Here is a 19,182-nt window from a genome sequence, read left to right on the forward strand (position 1 = left end):
AAAATTGTGACTGCTGTCTCGGCCCCCCAGATCGCTGAGACCACAGACCAGTGGCGTGCCACCACACCCGGCCCCTCTGCCATTCTCCTGTGTCAGTTTCTCTCTCCCGACTTCTCTCGCAGTGTGTCTCTCCCCAGCTCGGCAGGCCAGCCCCACACTGTACCTCATTCCCCATACGCCCTTCCCTCCAGACTTGGAGTTCATCTGTCCCCTCCTCCAGCACCCAGACTCCTCGGAGGCAGGGCTGCTCAGCTTCATTCTTTGCTGCTCTATCCCAGGGCCAGGAGTGCAAACCAGAAAAATTAAAGGAGGAAGAAATGAACCACTGCTCTCATGAGCAGCATTTGCTTGTACTTTATTATATCACGGCTTGATTTTGGGTGCTGGAGAAGAACAAAGGGCCTCACACACACTAAACACTTGTTCTGCCACAGAGCCACACCCCAGCCTGACCTCGCATTATTTACAGAACTGTACTGGGAGGACATTAATCACCACGGCTGCCACTCTGCCAATAGCATAGCTGCTCTTGGCTGAGTGCAAGCTATGGACAGCTGCTGGGCAGAGAGCTTCCTGTTCCAGCCTCACACACACCTCTGGAAGTGAGCACTGTTATCATGCTGGGTCTTCAGAGGAGGAAACCTAGGCCCCACAGGAAGCAACTTGCCTGGTATGTGCTCAGCTGGTGGGAGGAGCTGGTGGTCAAGAGCCCCCATCTGCCCCTTCTCCCTTTGGGGGATACTGGTGGCTGAACCCTGGGCCTTTGCACTGAGCTACATCCCGAGCCCTTTTTTTCATTTTTTATTTTGAGACAGGATCTTGCCAAGTTGTCCGGGCCAGTCTCCAACTTCCCACCCTCCTGCCTCAGCCTCCCAGAGGGCTAGGCAGGGATGACAGGCCTGCCCCACCTCACCCCCACACTGGCTTCTTATCTCAGCTCTGCCACTCAGCAGCCGCCAGCCTTTAGTACGCTGTGAATCTCTGCGTGCCTCGGTTTCCTCCCCGGGACAGTGGGATCCTCCTATGGGAAGCGTTAGTGTCCGCCTCACTGCCCAGGAGGAATGAGCTGCCCAGGGGGCTACCCCGCCCCAGCTCCAGCCCGGGAGGCCCCCACCCGCGGTCCCTGCCACCCCGCTGGGAAGCTGGAATCCCCGCCCCGCCCCAGGCCTGACCAACGGGGTGGCAGCAATGTCCCCTCCCGCTCCCCCGCAATCCACGCAATCTCTCAGTCGCGCTGAGTAACGCGGCTGCCAGAGGAGCGAGTAACAGGGCCGCCTGTGCCTCGGGCCGGCATCCGCATGGCCCACGCCGCGCTGTCGGTGCTGTCGCTGCTGTGGCTGCTGTCGCTCTCCTCGGTGCCCCCCGGAGCCGGTGAGTGTCCCCCGCTCGGGCCCCTACCACGGCCTCCTGGGTCCCCTTCGCCGTCAGCCCCGCGCCCAAGAGAGCAGGGCCCCGGCGGCCGGGCCAGGGCCTCCCTCTGTCCTGGGGAAAGTGGAGGATTTGGGCCCCGAGACTCACAGAAAGGGCTCCGCTTCCGGGAAGCGCGGCTGAGCCTGACTCACGGAGGTGAAATTAGTTCCTCTCCTGTCGCTCACCTGGGCCTCGTCCCAGTGCCGCGAGGGGGCAGGGTGGGGGTGGGGCCCGGGAGGCGGCCCCGCTGGCAGGCTTCAGGGGCCTTTCATTCATTCTCCCTGCTCCTGGTACTGGGGCCTGAACCCAGGTGCTTGGCACTGAGCTACATCCGCACCTCACCCTCGCTCTCGTTTTTAATTTTTTTTTATTTTGAGGCAGGGTCTTGTCAAGCGTAAAGTGCCCAGGTTGGCCTCAAACTTGTGATCCTCCTGCCTCAGCCTCCCAGAATTCTGGGATTACAGGTGTGGGCCACCAAGCCTGGCTTCATTCTTTCTTTCAAATTCATGCAGTCGTCCCGCACACACTCCCACCTAGTGTGCCTGACAGTGTTTCAAGCACTCAGGATACAGCGGCCCCCTGGGGTCAGCTTTTGGCATTTCATAGCCGTGACCTAGAGGGTACATTAGGGGGAAGTGGGTTCTGCAGAGAGGTGGGTATTTCACGTGGTGTGCCTGGGTCTGGCCGGGATGCGGTTATAGTGACAACAGCGATGGCCAGGACATGAACGGTAATAATACTGCATGCAGGGCCAAGTTCCTCTTTGTGGCCTTTCCCTGAAGGTGCCCGCAGAACACTGGCACTTTCCGGGCCGAGGGGCTCTGGGAATGCCACTGACCCCGCCCTGGGGAAATTCCCAGGCGGGGGTATGGGAGCTGGAGGAGAGGTGAGGCAGGAAGTACCCAAGCTGAATGAATGAGCAACTAACTCAGTGACAGGGCAGCACCGCCAGGACGGGGCAGGGCCCTTCCCTGCTGGTTATTCCCAGCCAGTGACCTCACCCTTCCACTCCTGCTCCCCTCTGTCCCATGGGATGCAAATACCAGTGTGGCTGTAGTGGGGCTGCGGAGAGCACTGGAGAGGGCTTCAGGTCCAGTCACCCCATCCCAATCCCCGGGGGTTGAACCCAGGGCCTTTGCACTGAGCCACATCCCTGCCCTCTACTTTTGAGACAGAGTCCCGATGAGTTGCTAAATTGCCCAAGCCAGGCTTGAATTTCCAGTCCTCCTGCCTCAGCCTCCCAGAAGGCTGGGGTTACAGGTGTGCACGACCACACCCGGCTGGCCTCATCCAATTTCATTCCCAAGGCAGTCCCGACAGGCAGGAGGAGGAACCCGGCTGAGAGAAGGGGACCCCTTTACCCAGAGCCACACAGAGCTGGGCGGAGTCAGGCATTCAAAGCCCAAGCCCAGGCCCCAGATCCACACATTCGCCATCCATCCCTAGTCACTTGTGCCCTGTCTGGTCCTCCTCCCAGCAGCTCCGGGCACCTCGGGGCACTGCCCCCGGCTTCCTCCGCTCCTCCTGACCCCAGTTCATATTCGCCACGATGGAGCCCCGAGGTTGTGTAACAGCCCTATGAGTTTTTCATCACCTCTCCCTCCTGATGCCGCCCATCGCCACCTGCCTTGTGTTACCACAGCAAAACCCTAAACCAGTCCGTTTACAGAGAGGGAAGGTTTACTTGGGTTCACAGGTTCCCAGGTGCCAGGCCAAACCACGCTGTTCGCCTGTAGGAGGGCAGCACATCTTAGTGGGCAGAGCCTGCTGGAACAAAACCACCGCTCATCTCATGGATCTAGAAGCAAGGGAAAGAAAACAGGAGAAACCAGAGTCCCACCGTCCCTCCCGGGTCACAGCTCCAGGGACCTAACCTCACCGGTCCCCACCTCTTTTTTCTTTCAGTACAGTGTTATCAGGTACTTTCTTAAGAAATGCCTGCCAATCAAAAGTATTCCATGTCTTTCCTCCCTCGAACAAAGAACTGGGTGAGACAAGCCAATAACGGTCCCCCAAGTTTATTTGAAAAGTGAGGGATGAATGGGATGGAAGAAACCAGCTCTGCAGGGCGAACTTGGGCAGAACAAGAGAAAAGGAAGATAAAAGCAAAAATAAAAGTACACGCTGCGTCTAAGAGATGCAGCACGGGCTATGTTGGGAGTCACAGCAGCGAGCTCTCCAAGGCATCAGGCCTTCTTTCCTGGGGTCCACATCTCGTGGGAGCCTGCGAGAAGTTCCACATACGGGATCCTGAGAATTATTTGGCGCTGTCCTGGGATCTTGTAATTGACAGGTCCCACTCATTTCCTCAGCGAGCTTTCCCGTGGACTATCTCCTAAATCGCTGGGGTTGAACTTAGGGTTTTACAGCCTCAAAGACTTTTTTTTTTTAGACAGTGTCTCGCTAAAGTGATAAATTGCCCAGGCTGAGCTCAAACTTGTGATCCTCCTGCCTCAGCCTCCCAGAGTGCTAGGAGTACAGGAGGGTGCCTGGGACACAGGACTTTAGACCTCACCTCTTACAGGGGCCAAGCCTCTACTGCATGGACCTTTGTAGGACACTTAAGATCCAAACAGAGCCAGGGATTTGGCACAGTGGCACGGCACCTGCCTCGCAAGCGAAAGGTCCTGAGGCCAAGCCCCGGTACAAAAAGAAAAAGAAGAAAAAGATCTAAACTACAGCATCCATGTTACAGGTGAAACTGAGGTTCAAAAGACAAAATCCACCTGCACCAGGGCCCCTGCTAGGAGGGCAGGGCCAGAGCTCTGAGAATTTGACTCCTTCCCACCTTCTCGCAGTAAAAAGAATGCACAGCATTATGTTTCCTAAAGTCAGTAAGATCTCAGACAGGCTGAGGACCTATTATGTGCTGGGATGAAGGACCAAAGATTTCCATAGGGCCTACTCGACAGACTACAGACAGCCCAGGTTCAAATCCCACCCTGCCTGCTCTCCCTGATGAGCTCTGTCAAGCCACTCTGTGCCTCAGTTTCCCCATCTATAATTGATGCCCTGTTTCCCCATAGGAACCGGAACCGTGAGTGTGCAGGTGCTTCCCGAGGTGCGCGGCCTCTTGGGCGAGTCGGTGACGCTGCCCTGTCAGCTGCAGTCCCTGGAGCTGGGCACAAATGTGACCCAGCAGACCTGGGAGCACCGGGAACTGGCAGGGCCCGTCCACACCGTGGCCGTCTTCCACCCTACGCGGGGCCCCAACGTCCAGGATCCCCAGCGGGTGAACTTCGCGAATACCAAGCTCGGCGCGGACCTGAGAAACGCCAGCCTGACGGTGTCGGAGCTGCGCGCCCAGGACGAAGGCACCTACACGTGCCGGATCGCCACATTCCCGCAGGGCACAGCCAGCAACAGCACCCGACTGCGCGTGCTCGGTGGGCCAGGGCCGGGGGCGGGACAAGCAGAGAGGGGCGGGGCTGCAGGCCAGGTGGGAGCAGAGGCCCCTACGCGGAGGCTTCATCTTGGGGAGCAAGTGGAGAGGGTGCTGAGAAGGAGCTGGGCAGGGGCCCTGAGGTTGCAGCCCACCTCCACCACTACCAGCTTACGCACTGGTTTCTTCCGCCTCCCCCTTTCTTTTGGGGGTTACTGGGTTTGAACCTAGAACCTTCACACATCCCCAGACCATTTTTATTTTTATTTCTATTTTCAGACGGGGGTCTCGCTAAGTCACTAAATTGACCAGGCTGGGCTCTAACTTAGGACCCTCCTGCCTTGGCCTCCCAGAGTGCTGGGATTACAGGCTCGCTAGTGGTTTCTTCTGAATGGGCTGAGCACCGGGGAAAATCTGACAGGCCTTCCTCTTGGAACTGGAGCAGGAAGCCTGTGTGCCCCCGCACCCCGTCCCCTGATCACCCTTCCCGGTCCCCTCAGTGCGCGGGACTGTCCTGGCCTTTGCAGAAGTCACTCAGGAAATGTTAAGCGCTGGGAAGAGTCCCAGGCACAGGGTGCCACTGAGGGAATCAAACACATCAGTGAGTCAAGAAGTAGTAGCGAGAGCTGCGGGAAGTCCGGGGCCAGGGCTTTGGAGTCAGCTGTGTGACAACAGGCAGGTCCCCTGCAGCTGCATCCCCAGGGTCAGCCCTCCTCTCCACAGCAGACTTGTCACCGAGCACTGTGTCCCCAGCACTGCCACCAAGCCATGTTTACTGAGCACTTCTCACGTACCAAAGGCCATTCTAACAACTTCCGCTGCATCTTCTCTTTGTAGCATCTTGTCTTTTCATTATCCAGGGTTGACACTTAGGGAAACCGAGGCACAGACTTGCCCAAGGCCACCCAGCTGCTGGGGGACAGGGCTGGGACCTGAGCCTGGCCATCCCATGTCCTCGAATAGCCCCCTCTGTGGCTGAGAGGTCTGTACCATGACGGCCAGCAGGAGGTGACCTGTCCCTGTCTCCCTCTCCAGCCTCTCCCCGGAGCACTGTGGAGCTGCAGGAGGTGACTCCCGACCTGATCTCCGGGAAGCCGGTGCCCGTGGCCCTCTGCGTCTCCTCGGGGGGCCGCCCACCCGCCCGGGTCTCCTGGTCTTTCGATGACTCAGACTTGAATGGAACGTTCATTGAGAGCCAGAAACCTGGGCCCCTGCCAGGCACGGTCACCATCACCAGCGTCTTTATTGTGGTGCCCTCAAGCCGCGTGGACGGCAAGAAGGTCACGTGCAGAGTGGAGCATGAGACTCTGGTGGAGCCGGAAGTGCTGCCTGTCAACCTCTCCATGCCCTGTGAGTATGGGCGACAGCCCTGCACCACCCCCCCGCCCCCGTCTTCACCTGCTTCCCTGGGCCACAAACAGCACTGCGCCTACTGTCTCCACCAGCTCCTCTGCCACAGTCAGCGCTGCACCTCGGTTGCCTACACCGAACCCCATACTGTCCACACCGCCTGCCTCAGCACAGGCTGCACTGCCCCCCGCCCCCGGCCCACACCTGTGTCCCTAGGCATCTGTCTACACTGGCCTTCCCCACACAGCTGTGCTGACGTCCCATCATCTACACCCACTCCGTGTCCCTTTTCTACACGGCCTTACCTTTGCCTATGCTGACTCCCCTGGACATCGGGCAGCACGGTCCCCGGTGCTCACACCCGCTACTTAGGCCATCAGCTGTGGGGAGTTGTCACTGTTTTCAGTTTTCCACTAACCATCCATTAAAAGACAATGAAAAGAAAGACATGGTGCTCACCATAGTGCTACACGCCTGTAATACTCGGGAGGCTGGGCCAGGAAGAGTTCAAGGCCAGCCTGGGCAACTTAGGAAAACCGCGACTCAAAATAAAATAAAAAGAACCAGGAGTGCAGCTGAGTGGCAGAGCATTTGTCCAGCATACAAAGGCCTGGGTTTCATCCCCACCACTGAGAAAGAGAGAGAGAGAGAAGAAATTTATTTTCATAGTGGATTTTATGTAAATCAATATAGCCAAAGTGTTATCATTTTAACAAGTAATTGGTTTTTCAAAACCATTCTTGAGCCAGGGATTTAGCTCAGTGGTTCCACCACCTGCCTTGCAAGTGCAAGGCCCCAAGTTCGATCCCCGGTACCAAAACAAAAAACAAAAAAAACCAAAACCCCATTCTTGACATCTTTTGTGTTCTTGCCATAGCAATCCTTCAAAATCTGGTGTGCATTTCAGGCCAGCCATGTCTGAAGTGTTCCAGGGTCACAGCTGGCTGGTGGCTTTGTGTTGGACGGCGTAGATCTCAGCTCCCCTCAGGTCTACACTGACCATCCCAGTGCTGTCCACACATACATGGCCTAGCTCCATTTCCCCAACTCCCCAGGACGCTCTCTGCTGCCGCTGTCCCCCAACATTGGCACGCTGGTTCCCCCAGAAGCAACTGTTCTCTCCACAACAGCTGCCTCTCTGCTTTCCCCGTGCTCTGTCCACACTGCACCTGGCAACAACACCCACCCAAGCCCTCCTAGGCACTCTGCATGCTGTCTCCCATCCCTGTCTACGCTGGCTGCTCCCACCCAGGCAGTTGATCGACAGGTTTCCTCGACAGAGTCCCAGGTCTGAGGGAGGAGGACATCTGTGGTGACTGGCACCCACCTCCTCCCTACTCCAGAGACAGCCCTGTCCCATTGGCCTGGCCCCTGAGGACTTAGGAAAGTGTCCCGTGCCATCACATTGAGGCAGAGAAGCAGGGGGCTCCTTCCTGCAGGACTTGTCAGACCCTTGACTATTAGGAGTATCCCAGAGGCCTTTGCTCACAGGACACTCAAGGCGGGCAGGCCAGGATGAGGAAAATGGGCAGAGAAAGGCAGGTCCTAAGAAGCCCCTTCTATGTGCTCTGTCTGAGACATCCAGGCCTGTGCTCTCTGAGGGAACCCGTGGCCCTGGACTCCTCCCAGTCCCTCCAGGTGGGTGCTCCCCATCCCACTCAGGCCTGTTCCTACTGTGAGGTGAAGCCCACAATCCTTCAGCCCCCCCCCGCCCCGAAGGCTCCCCATCCCTGAGCCTGTGTGTCCGTTCACCACAGACCCCCCTGAGGTGTCCATCTCCGGCTATGATGACAACTGGTACCTCGGCCGCAAGGAGGTCTCCCTGAACTGTGATGTCCAAAGCAACCCAGAGCCCCAGGACGTGGTCTGGAAAACGTGAGTTTAGTGACCTGGGTCTGGAGGAGGAGGCTGGGCCTGGACCCCTGGGTGTGAGGGAGGAGCAGAATAGAGGAGAGTAGAGGAAGTCTTTCTGCCTGGCATTGTTCTGCTGGGAGGTATTTAGTCCGGGCTGTTGATGCCCAGTGTCCATGCCACTGTTCTGAGCTGAATACCAGCCTTCCTCACATGACGCTGGCAGCCAGCACTGCAGCTGCCCAGTTAAAGTTCAACTACAGGTGTAGGCTAAGTGCCTCAAACGTGCAAGCCTCTGGGCTCAATCCTAAGCCCCACAGATACAAAAACAAAGATCAACAACAGTCTCAAATCCTGTCTGGCTCCAAACCCCTGGCCTGTACCACTTCCCTGTCCCCTGGTGGAAGCTGCCAGTCTGGTGTTTGGGAGGCACCCCAGGGCCTCAAAAGTGCTAGGCAGGGTGCCACCACAGAGCTCCACCTCAGCCCTAGTGGTTAATTATTTTACACGGTGTTTATTCCACCCTTTTCCTTATCACAAAAATAAATTAAAATGACCATTAATGGTCACAAAAATGACCACTGCAGAAACTTCAAACAATACAGTTGGGAGCAAAAAGAAGGAAATAGTTCCTCAGTAGCCAGTAAGTGTAGCCAGCCACCTCCTGAAGTACCTGCTATTATCTTTTGTCATAGGTTCTGCCTGTCATTTTTTTGTTCCCAAACAAAAACTAGAATTGTGGGGCCAGGGATTTAGCTCAGTGGTGCCGCCGCCTGCCTTGAAAGTGCAAGGTCTCGAGTCCGATCCCTGGTACCAAAAAAACCCACCTAGAATTGTGTTGTATGTGTGCTTTTGAAACCTTCCCTCTGTCTTGTGAACACCTTTCTGTGTCAAAGCACATAAATCCACTGCTCCATTTTTCCCAACACTTTGTTAGAGAAATTGTCACACATACAGAAAAGTCAGGAGAATTTCCCAGCAACCATGCTAGATGGCCCCCCTCTGGAACAACGGCTCCCCTGGGAGGAATGGCAGTCATGGGTTCTCAGGGGTGGTGCTGCTCTGTGTTCTGCCACCGAGTGCCACTCCCAGGTGGTGTCTGGATTTAGGTCCCACAGCCCACGACTGGGGCTCTGCTATGTGACTACTGTGCCCCACATCCTGTGTCAGGTGCCCAGGCCACTAACCACCCGCTCTGGTAAATGCAACAGTGCCACTCCCCTCCCCTGTGGACTCCCATTCTAGAGGAGAGAGAAAATAAGCAAGGTAGGGTCCTGGAGTACCAGAATTTGGTAAATGTCCTGGCAAAGTCAAATCAGGAGGGCTCGGGCCTCAGTTCTTAGAGTGCTTGCCAACTTCCATCCCCAGCACCACCAAGGGTAGGTAAATAAAAATTTGAAAAGTTGAGCCAGAGGAGGGGGATGGAGAAATGGGGGCGGGGTGATCGTGTCACGCAGGTGACTTCCCAGCAGAGGCCTGGAGGGAGGAAGAGCATTTGCAAACAGCCTGGAAGCACATGCAGAGGGTTTGAGGCTCAATCTAGAGGCCACTGTGGGGGCACTGAGGCACTGAGAATGATAGACAATGCGAACGGAGGCCTGGGGACCGATACAGAGGGCAGGTGGGGTCCGTAGCCGGCTTTACGCTGAGCAGAGGGATCTACGCCGACTCGGGTCGCGGGCGCCCCCTGGTGGCCATAGTGGGGGCAGACGGGGAGAGGGCGGAAACGGGCGGGGAAAGCCTCGCAGGATGGTGGCCGGTCTGCCAGGCCGGGATCCTCCGTGGGTTTAGAAGGCGAGGTCCGCAGAACTTGCTGATGGCTCGGACATGGCTGGGAGAGGAGGAGGGGCAGTGGAGGGAGGACTCCAGATTGCTCCCAGGTTGTGGCGCACACTGCGGGAGGCTGCATAGAAGGTGCCTGCCTGGTCGCTGTCACTGTAGGGCTCAGCAGAGGTCACTTCCTCACCTGCCCGTCTCCCCCAGGACCACGGGAACCCTGCCACTCTCTGCTGAGCCCCAGATCAGGCGGCTCCTGATCCACACTGTCGATGAGTCCATCAACACCACTTTTGTTTGCCTTGTCACCAACAACGTAGGGACTGGCTGGGGGGAGCTGCCGGTGCTGCTCAAAGGTGAGGAGCTGGGAGGAGAGGTCAGGGGGACCCGAAGGAGGGGGTGGCAGCAGGACCGCCTGCAGGTGAGGTCTGGGTTTAGTACCTGGCTATGGGAATCCCACTGTGACTCAGGAAAGAACTTTACTTCCTGTTAATCCAGCATCTATACCACCTACCACCGGTACCACTCTTCAGCCACCTGGAGACACTCCCTCCACCAGCCCAGGCGGGGGCAAGTGTGGGAGGCCTATTTCCTAGGGGCTCAGAAAAGGCCTTTCCTATGGTCTTAGGCAAAGCTCTACTGATTGCATTCGACAGAAGCCTGACTCAAAAGAATCCAACACCACACCCCCCCCAGAACATTAGTGAAAATACGCCTTCAGGGGTGGTTAGATCCAGGTGCTCCAAACAGGTAGCACAGGAATTTTTCTTTACATCGCTTACCTCTGATTTCTTTATGCTGGTTTTACTCTCAGATAAGCTCTGTTCTCTGAATCCTGTACCTTCAGCACTGTAAGAGCTAACCGAAATCCCAGGAGTAGAAACACCCCTTTCAGCAGCTCTCTTGCCAAAACTCCAGTGTCACTGGGGCACCAGGCCTGAATCTGGGTCCCAACTGTCTGGGTCCCTTCACCTGCCCACCATCAGAAGTATGAGGAAAGCCCACACAAGTGAGAAAATTCATTTACTTACAATTTGGCCAAAGAGGGAAGGTAGCTAGTCTACCCCATCGGGCACACAGAAGCACTCTGACTTTTAGGAGGAGTAGAAACAGCCAGGAAATAGGCATCTGCTGATCCCACCAGGCTCTGGACAGCAGACCCAGGAAAGTGTTGAAGTCTGGTCCGGTCGAAGGTTCCTGGCCTCCAGGGCTGGTAGTGGAAGTGTTACTGTCAGCATGAGGAAGCCAGAGAAATATCTTCACTTTTTAAAATCTCAACTTTTTAAACCGGATGTGCTGACTCACACCTGTCATCCCAGCACTCTGGGAGGCTGAGGCAGGAGGATTGCAACTTCTAGCCCAGCCTGGGCAACTTAGTGAGTTAGTGAGATCCTGTGTCAAAATAGAAAATGAGAAAAGGGCTAGGGATGTACCTCAGTGCAAAGGCCCTGGGTTCAGCCCCAGTACAAAGAGAGGGAGAGGGAGGGAGAGGGAGGAGGGGAAGGGGTGGAGGAGAGAGAGAGATTTTTAGAGATCGATTTCCACTTCACCAAACCTGCCTCTCATTGGCCCATCTTAGGTCACAGCCCACTTAGGAACCAATCACAGCAGCCAGAGAGAATGTACTGTTCTGATTGGCCAGGCCTAGGTCACGGTCCCACTCCAGGCTCCTCTGCTGGTTTCCAGTGCACCTGAGTCTTCTAGCCCGAGGCAGCCAAGTGGACGCTACCTAGAGGAAATTTGGCCCATGACAAGAATAAGGGTCTGTCTGCCAGGCATTTCTTACCTAACTGTCTGTTCCTTCCTCTCTTTCAGAGCCACCACCTGGGGAAAAGTCAGGCCACACCACAGGCATCATAATCGGGGTGCTGGTGCCTGTTTCTGTAGTGGTCATCTTGCTTTGCTGCTGGTGCTACAGACGCTGTGGTGAGTCGCCACCTCCCCGCCTGCCCCTGAGGACTCAGAACCCCGAGCCCCTGCAAAGCAGCAACCACTGTGGCAGCCTTGGTCCCACAGCCCCCACACGCAGTCTCTCAGGGAGCACTAGCCCCCAAATCCTGATGTTTCCCCCATTTGAGAAATAGAACTGGAGCCTAGGGAAAGAGGGCAGGTCACATAGGACAATAAGGACCTTGGCTTTCAATCCAGGTGACACAGCAGGGCTTTGATCATAAAGCTTTTCCCTCAGCCAAGAAACAAAGTCCCCCCCACATCCCAGCCAGATGCCCCTCTTCTAGGAAGTCCCCTGATGCCCCAGAATGGGCCAAGCACCCAGTCCTGGCTCTGCCACCAGCCTGGCCAGGTGGACTGTGAGCCAAGGGAGGCACAGCTAGGGCTGTCCAGGTCACAGCTGTGTCTCCAGCACCACCTGGTACCAGGATGGGCACAAGAAGAGCACTTAGAGGAATGTTTGCTGGAAGCCAGGCATGGTGCCACACACCTGTAATCCCAGCACTCAGGAGGCTGAGGCAGGAGGATTTCTGGGAGTTCAAGGCCAGCCTGGGCTACAGAGTGAGTTCAAGGCCGGCCTGAACTATATACAGAGACAAAATCCTAAAAAAGGAAACATATCCAAAGTGTAGCAATTGCCTTATAAGTATGTCACCATGGGTAAATGCCTTCATCTCTATAACTCAGCTTCCTCATCTGTAAGTGAAAGTAACCACTTACTAATATGGGTGACACGTTAACACAACACATGTCACACTGCAAGCCACACGCTGAGTGCATATTAACTATGGTTATTATTGCTCTTACTAATACAATTATTATTAAAAGTCCACATGAGTGGGAAGTTTTGTGTTTCATTCCCAGTTGTATCAGCATCTCCAGTGCACCTGGTGCAGAGTGGACATTTACTGTCTGCTCAATAAGCCTGTTTGATAGCTGAGGAAACTGAGGCATGGAAAGGTTAAATGCCTGGGTCCAAGGTCACAGAGCTCCCAAAAGGCAGAGAGGGAACTTCAGTGCCTTTGCACAAAAAATATTTTATTTCTGTTTCATAACCAACCAAATAACCGGGTGCCGGCTCCTCAGAGAGCACACGTGCCATCCCCATTTAATAGCTGTGGGAGGTGTAGGATTGTGGGGCACAGACCCCCAGCACTGCCATCCTTCCTGACAGCTTCTCCTCCCTCTCCCCAGGACGGCGCCCATCCTGCTCCTCGGCGAATGGGGTGAACAGGGTGAGTGTGGGGGCCACTGTGAACCACAGACCCTCGGCGGTCACTCACGGGGCGGGGGACGGATGGATGCCCACAGGGCAGCATCAGGAGCCTGGATCTTTTCTCCCATTGCCTCAAGTAGCATCTGTTGCTGCGCAGGAGCCCCATAGAGTTCGCTAAAGCACAGCCCCTGGGAGCCGGGTCTGCTGCAGCCAGGGCTCTGCGTGTTATTATGTGTCCCCCACAGTCACTACTCCTTGGGGAGCCCTGCCCTGGCTTCCAGGGAGAGGGGCCAGGACACATTTCATGTGAGTGCAAAGACTCTGATTTTGTCCCAGAGAGCCCCGAGGCTAACGTGACTGTCCCCCGTCTAGGTCATCTATTCTGCAGTGGAAGCCCAGATCAGCTCCCGGGAGGACACCCCAACAGAGGGCACAAGGTGACAATGGGGACTGGCTGGACCCCGCCGCGATGGCTGAAGGTGCCTGCAAAGGGATGAAGGGCCACCTGCCCCCTCAGGCCTCAAGATATGACTATCTCCCAGGGCAGTGGGGGCACACGTTCCACTAAGGACTCACCGAGCTCAGAAATACCATCCACCCATGGGTATTGTGGGTCACAGGGAAAGGATGGGGTTAAAGTCAGCCAAAAAAGAAGCCACACGGGGCAGAGTCTGGAGGGGACCAGTGCCTGTCCCTGAGAAGCCACAGGAACACCACAACTCCGAGCAGACACCCGCAGCACGCAGGAGGCATCGGCAGCGAGGGAAGCTCACAGACCTTCATGGCCAGGCTCTGTGTTGGGGCCAGCACTGAGGCTCAGCTTGGCCCCGGGCCCGCCAGCATGGACACCCTAGTGTGGGAACCAGAGTAACCCAGGTCCCCAGGTAAACTGTCCAGCAGGCTGTGCAAGGGCTTCGAGGTGACCTCCCAGGCACAGGGACAAAAGGCCAGGTCTCCCCGGGGGCAGGGCTAACCCTTTACTGCACAGTGGCCCCAGCGCTGAACCTTCCTGCTGCAGAGATGTTTGGCCTCTGGCATTGAACTTCCAAATCACTATCTCAGTCTTGTCCCTGGAGTTACGAGGAACAGAGGTTGGAACCCAGGCCCCAGGCAGCTGCCCAGGTGATTGGAACAACTGGTGGATGGAAGTGAACTCCCAGGTGGGGGTCCATCAGCTCCAGCAACCTTCGCCAGTGCCCCTGCAGCCACAAAACTCTACAAGGTAGAGCTGCTCAGATGCTGCCGATAATAAGGACTTGCTTCGGAGACAGAAGAGAGAGGGCACAACAGAGAAGGGTGGGGACAGCAGGAGGGCAGGGATGGGAACCTACAGAGGGACAAGGCCAGGGGGGTGCTGCAGGGCCAAGGAGATGGGGAGAGATTGGTGGGTTTTCTAAGTGATTCTCTGGCTGCCCCAGCATCTCATTAAAACCTATTTATTTATTTATTTATTTATGTATTTATTGTGCTACTGGGGATCAAACTTGGGTCCTTGCACTTGCACAGCAGGCAGTGAAACCACTGAGCTAAATCCCCGGCCCTAAAACCTATTTATTTTTATATCTCAGGTGGCTCCCTGCAAGGGGTCTTTTGTGGGAATCAAGGGGGACTGAGTTTTGTGTGGGAGGTCACCATGTGGGGCCAGGGGTGTGGGTGTAAGGCCCTGAATCAAGAGGAACTCCAGAATCCACCTCCCCAAGATGCTCCAATGCCTCTCTCCCACCCTCTCCCTCCCCCTTCTTTCATATTTCAATTGGATAGACAGACAAGTTAGAAAAACCCACCAGGGATTCATTCTGAGTTCACTGTTTTGCAGGAGGGCATCCAGTTCCATACAACCTTGTGAAGGTCATTCATGCCACCAAGTTCTCCATTTAAAAATGGCTCACATAGGGCCCGGGGATTTAGCTCAGTGATTCTGCCGCCTGCCTCACAAGCTCAAGGACCTGAGTTCAATCTTCAGTACCAAAAATAAATAAATAAATAAAATAAAAATGGCTCACATGGAAGACGGGAGCAGTGCCATACACCTGTAATTCTAGCACTCTGGAGGCTGAGGCAGGAGGATGCCAAGTTCAAAGTCAGCCTGGGCTGCAGAGTGAGACCCTGCCTCAAAAAACACCCAGCCAAAAAACCAGGGCGTGGTGGCACAGACCTGTAATCCCAGCACTCCAAGAGGCTGAGCCAGGAGGATTGCAAGTTTGTGTAGTGAGAAACTGTCTTGAAATAAAATTAAATAAATAAGTGGCCTGGGAATGTAGCTCAATGTGAAGACCCCAGGTTCAATATCCAGTACAAAAAAAAAAAAAAAGCCAACATGTCCAATTTTGTTTTCTCTATTTTACCACAAATTTGCGGGGGGGGGGGGGGCTACCAAGCGTCGAACTCGGAACCTTGAGCTTGCAAGGCAGGTGGCGGCACCACTGAGCTAAATCTCCGGCCCCTTACCACAATTTTTTAAAAAAATGAATTGTGTCATACCAATAAACCAGTGAATCATAAACTGTGAACCAGCGAATCAATCTTATTAGTGCAAACTCAGTAGCTTGAAAAACACAGAATCAGCGCTGCTCGTGTGGCTCACAGCGGAGCACTTGCTTAGCCTGCGTGAGCGAAGCCTGGCTCCACCCTAGCCCCAAACAACATCAATTCCGCCCCGGCCCTGGAGGCCGGAAGTCCGAAATGAGTCCTGCGGGCCATCGTCCTGGTGTCAGCAGGCACCCGCTCCATCCCGGAAGAGCGAGGGGAAAATCCGGTCCCTGAGCCTTCCCGCTTCCAGAAGCCGCCAGCAGCCCTCAGTTCGCCGTCCCCGTCCAGCTGTGACCCTCGGGGGCCCTATAAGGAGACACACACACACACAGTCACTGCAGGGCCCACCAGGTGACGCGGGGCCATCTCACCACTGCCAGAGCCTCAGTCCCATCTGCAAACTCTCTTTGCCAAGTTCCCTAACAGAGTCACAGGGCCAGGGATGGGGGTCCCGATATTCGGAGGTCATTAGACTCTGCTGCCCGCCCTAGGCCTCTGCTCCTCCACTCAGGACCGAGGCGGCCTCCTGCGGGGCCCAAGCACACTCAGGCGGCAAACGTGTACCGCGCATGCCCAGAACGACGTTGCGGGCAGCGTCGGGCAGTGTGCAAAATGGTCCTCTTGTGAGATCATGGTGGCGCTGAAGAATTCCTGTCACTGGTGACAGCATAGCCTTTATAACTCCACAGTGCAACCAGCTGTATCAAAGCACAGCCACAAGCTGGGCATGATGGCGAGAGCCTGTAATCCTAGCGCTCGAGGAGGCTGAGGCAGGAGAATCCCAAGTTTAAACTCAACCTGGGCAATTTACCAACTTAGTGAGACCCTGTCTCAAAAAAATAAGAAAAAGGGCTGAAGATGTAGCTCAGTGTGGAGGTCAGGGGTGCAATCCCCAGTACTGGGAGAAAAACAAATACCTATTTGTGGGACTGTGTGATTCAAAAGTTAATTACTCCCCTAGGTTCTGTTGTAAATTCGATGGCTGGAGTGTGTTTGCCTCGGGACAATGGACAATCAGTAATAGGGCGAGGTTACTCAGCCATCTGTTTGCCCTAAATCCAAATGTCCCGGGGCCCAGTATCTATAGGACAATCTGTAAACAGGGTGGTCCTAACTGTCAGTCAGGATGTCTGCTGAACATCAGCATGTGACAATGAGCCACTAACCTTTGCTCTTTTTTTTCTGTGAATCCACGTTAACCCCCCCCCCCCTTAACCCCCTATAAAACAACCTCGGACTCTGAGCCAGGTGCCTCTCTGAGCTATTTTGCTTCGGGAGTGCCGTCTGGCCAGACTAATAAAGGTCTGTTTCCCAACATGGCCCGTGTGTTCCTTCCCGGGTGTGCTCCACTCCAGCTCCTTGGAGCATTTGGTAAGGCCTTTGGTCTTACATTCTGGAGGCACCGCTGGGATCCCCGGGTGTGCTCCACTTCAGCTCCTTGGAGCGTTTGGTAAGGCCCTTGGTCTTACATATTGTATGATTCCATTTTTATGAAATATACAGAACTGGCAAATCCATAGAGACAGAAACAGATCAGCAGTGGCTGGGGCAGGAGGAGAAGGAAATGGGAAGCAACTGCTGAATGGGTTGGAGATTTCCTTCCGGAAGGTGGAAATGTTCTGGAATGAGAGAGCAGTAGTGGCTACACAACGTTTCAACCGTACTGAATCCTTCAGAATTGGATCCTTTTATCAAAATAGTATGTTTGAGGTATCCTTTACCACAATGAAAAACAATTTTTAATTTTTTATGGAAAAGATTATCTTCCTGGTTCCTCACTGACTGGCTGAATTTTTAGGAACAAATTAAAGTCATGAGCTAAAGGATGAATTTTTTATAAAAAAGTGATGGTGAGGAAACTTCAGCCACAACGGCAGAAAGCTGCAACCCCCGCCCCTCCCCCTGCAGGCTGGTATTAAAGACAAGGACCTGGGTCGAGGATTTAGCTCAGTTGACACAGTGCCAGCCTCACGAGTGCAAGGTCCTAAGTTCAATCCTTCATACCAGAAAAATAAAATAAAAACAAGGATCTAGATTTTCTGGTTCTCCCCAGGTCCCCTCTGTGAGCTCAGCCCTGCTTCTCTCAGTTTATTCTGCCCTCTTCCACATCCTGGCATCATCTTCCTGTTGGTGCCAAGATGGCTGCTGCATTCCATGCATTGTTTCTTGGCTCACATCAGAGCAGCAGCCCATCCCTTCCTGGGTGAACCTCTAAGAGTAGGAAACCCTCCCCAGCAGCATCCCTCTGATCTCATTGGCCAGCACTGCCCACCACTCAACCAAGCCCTGGCCAGAAGAATGGGAAGGGCGGAAACCAGGATGAAGGCTGTTAGTAACACCCACCTCTGGGTGGCTGGAAGATCGAACTCTGTTCTGTTCTTTTGGGTACTGTCTATAAATGTGCTGTACTAAATCTGGACTTTTTTTCATACTTGGAATTGAACCCAGGGTGTTCACAGTGAGCTACATCCCCAGCCTTTTTTTATTTTGAAACAGAGTCTTGGTAAGTCGACTAGGCTAGCCTTGAACTTGCAATCCTGGCTCAGCCTCCCAAAGTGGTCGGATAACAGGCAGCTGGGGCTCTTCTTTTTAATAATTCAAAGGAAAGCAAGAGAGAACATGAGCACGAGAGACAGACAGGATTCTGAGAGAATCTCCAGCAACTGGAAAATCTAGAACAGCTGGCTCTGCTGGGGTGCACCAAGCCCTCCCCAGCAGACACAGGAAATCGTAGGACTGCAGCAAAAAGGATGGAGGGGGATGGTGACCCATGGTGACCACCAAGAAACCTTGCAGCTGCTGGGGAAGGTGGGGTGGAGGGCCAGGCTCTGGGAGGTGGGGCAAGTCCCAGACCAAGGTCCTCGGGGTTGTCTGGTTACTGCTCCCACAGCCCTGTGAGGTGGCCGCCATAGCTCCACGCTCCAGGGAGGAAACTGAGGCTCACAGAAGTGAAGGAACCATAGAGTCTGCAGCTGTTGCGTCCCCCTGGGCCACATCAGCACTCGAGGTTCGAAGTCGAGGGGCCTCACCTGCCCCAACCTGGGGACAACATGGCGCCATTACCTCTGACCAGTGGATGACACGTCCAGGACACACACAGCCTGGTGCTGACACCCTGCACCCCAACCCCATGTGCTCTTCCGCTGGGCTACACATGTCACCCCTAACCCCATATAAACTGCTGGAATAATGAAGGCAACATTCTCCATCTATGCCGGCCAGTGTGACAGCCACTAACCACAGGGCAGTAGGAGCAGTTGAAAGTTTGAGGACTCAAATTGTTTAATGCATTTGGTGGTGCAGACCTGTGATCCCAGCACTTAGGAGGCTGAGGCAGGAGGATTGCTGTAAGTTCAGTGTCAACCTGGGCTACATAGTGAGTTCAAGGCCAGCCTGGACTATAAGCAAGACCTTATCTCCAAAAAAAACTATACTTAAGTATGTAGAAAGCATATTAACTATATTAAGTAAAATACACATTTTAAATGACTATTTATATTTTTTTGCATTTTAAGTGGCTATTTAAATTAACATTACATTTAAACAGCCAGTGTGGCTGATGACTACAGTATTAGACAGCTCAAGCCTGGACCTTCCACCACCCAAGGTCTGTCGCAACAGAGCTCAAAGCCTGCCAGGGCACGGTGGCAGGTGATTATAATCCCAGTTACTTGGGAGACCCCTGGGCAGCTTCACCAGACCCTATTCCCTGTCTCAA

At 54.6% G+C, this 19,182-nt stretch overlaps 1 protein-coding gene across 1 annotated transcript; it reads left to right on the forward strand.

The window, feature by feature from the left end:
- Nucleotides 1-542: 542 nt before the first annotated feature.
- On the forward strand, nt 543-14,384 carry LOC101712173 (poliovirus receptor homolog). The gene is made up of 9 exons (XM_004873124.4): nt 543-670; nt 816-1,371; nt 4,437-4,796; nt 5,828-6,142; nt 7,900-8,017; nt 9,977-10,125; nt 11,585-11,695; nt 12,914-12,954; nt 13,308-14,384. Exons 2-9 carry the CDS (start codon nt 1,299-1,301, stop codon nt 13,374-13,376), a joined length of 1,236 nt encoding a protein of 411 aa, XP_004873181.1. The 5' UTR covers nt 543-670; nt 816-1,298; the 3' UTR covers nt 13,377-14,384.
- Nucleotides 14,385-19,182: the final 4,798 nt, after the last annotated feature.

This window comes from Heterocephalus glaber, unplaced genomic scaffold (assembly GCF_053883595.1).
Source record: "Heterocephalus glaber isolate CG9 unplaced genomic scaffold, H.glaber_assembly_v1.0 deba00001744, whole genome shotgun sequence".
NCBI lineage: Eukaryota > Metazoa > Chordata > Mammalia > Rodentia > Bathyergidae > Heterocephalus > Heterocephalus glaber.

Coding starts and splice junctions, on each gene's coding strand:
- LOC101712173 (XM_004873124.4), top strand. CDS start 1,299: ATGGCCCACGCCGCGCTGTCGGTGCTGTCGCTGCTGTGGCTGCTGTCG. Junction 1,372..4,436: donor CTCGGTGCCCCCCGGAGCCG/GTGAGTGTCCCC, acceptor GTTTCCCCATAG/GAACCGGAACCGTGAGTGTG. Junction 12,955..13,307: donor CGGCGAATGGGGTGAACAGG/GTGAGTGTGGGG, acceptor TCCCCCGTCTAG/GTCATCTATTCTGCAGTGGA.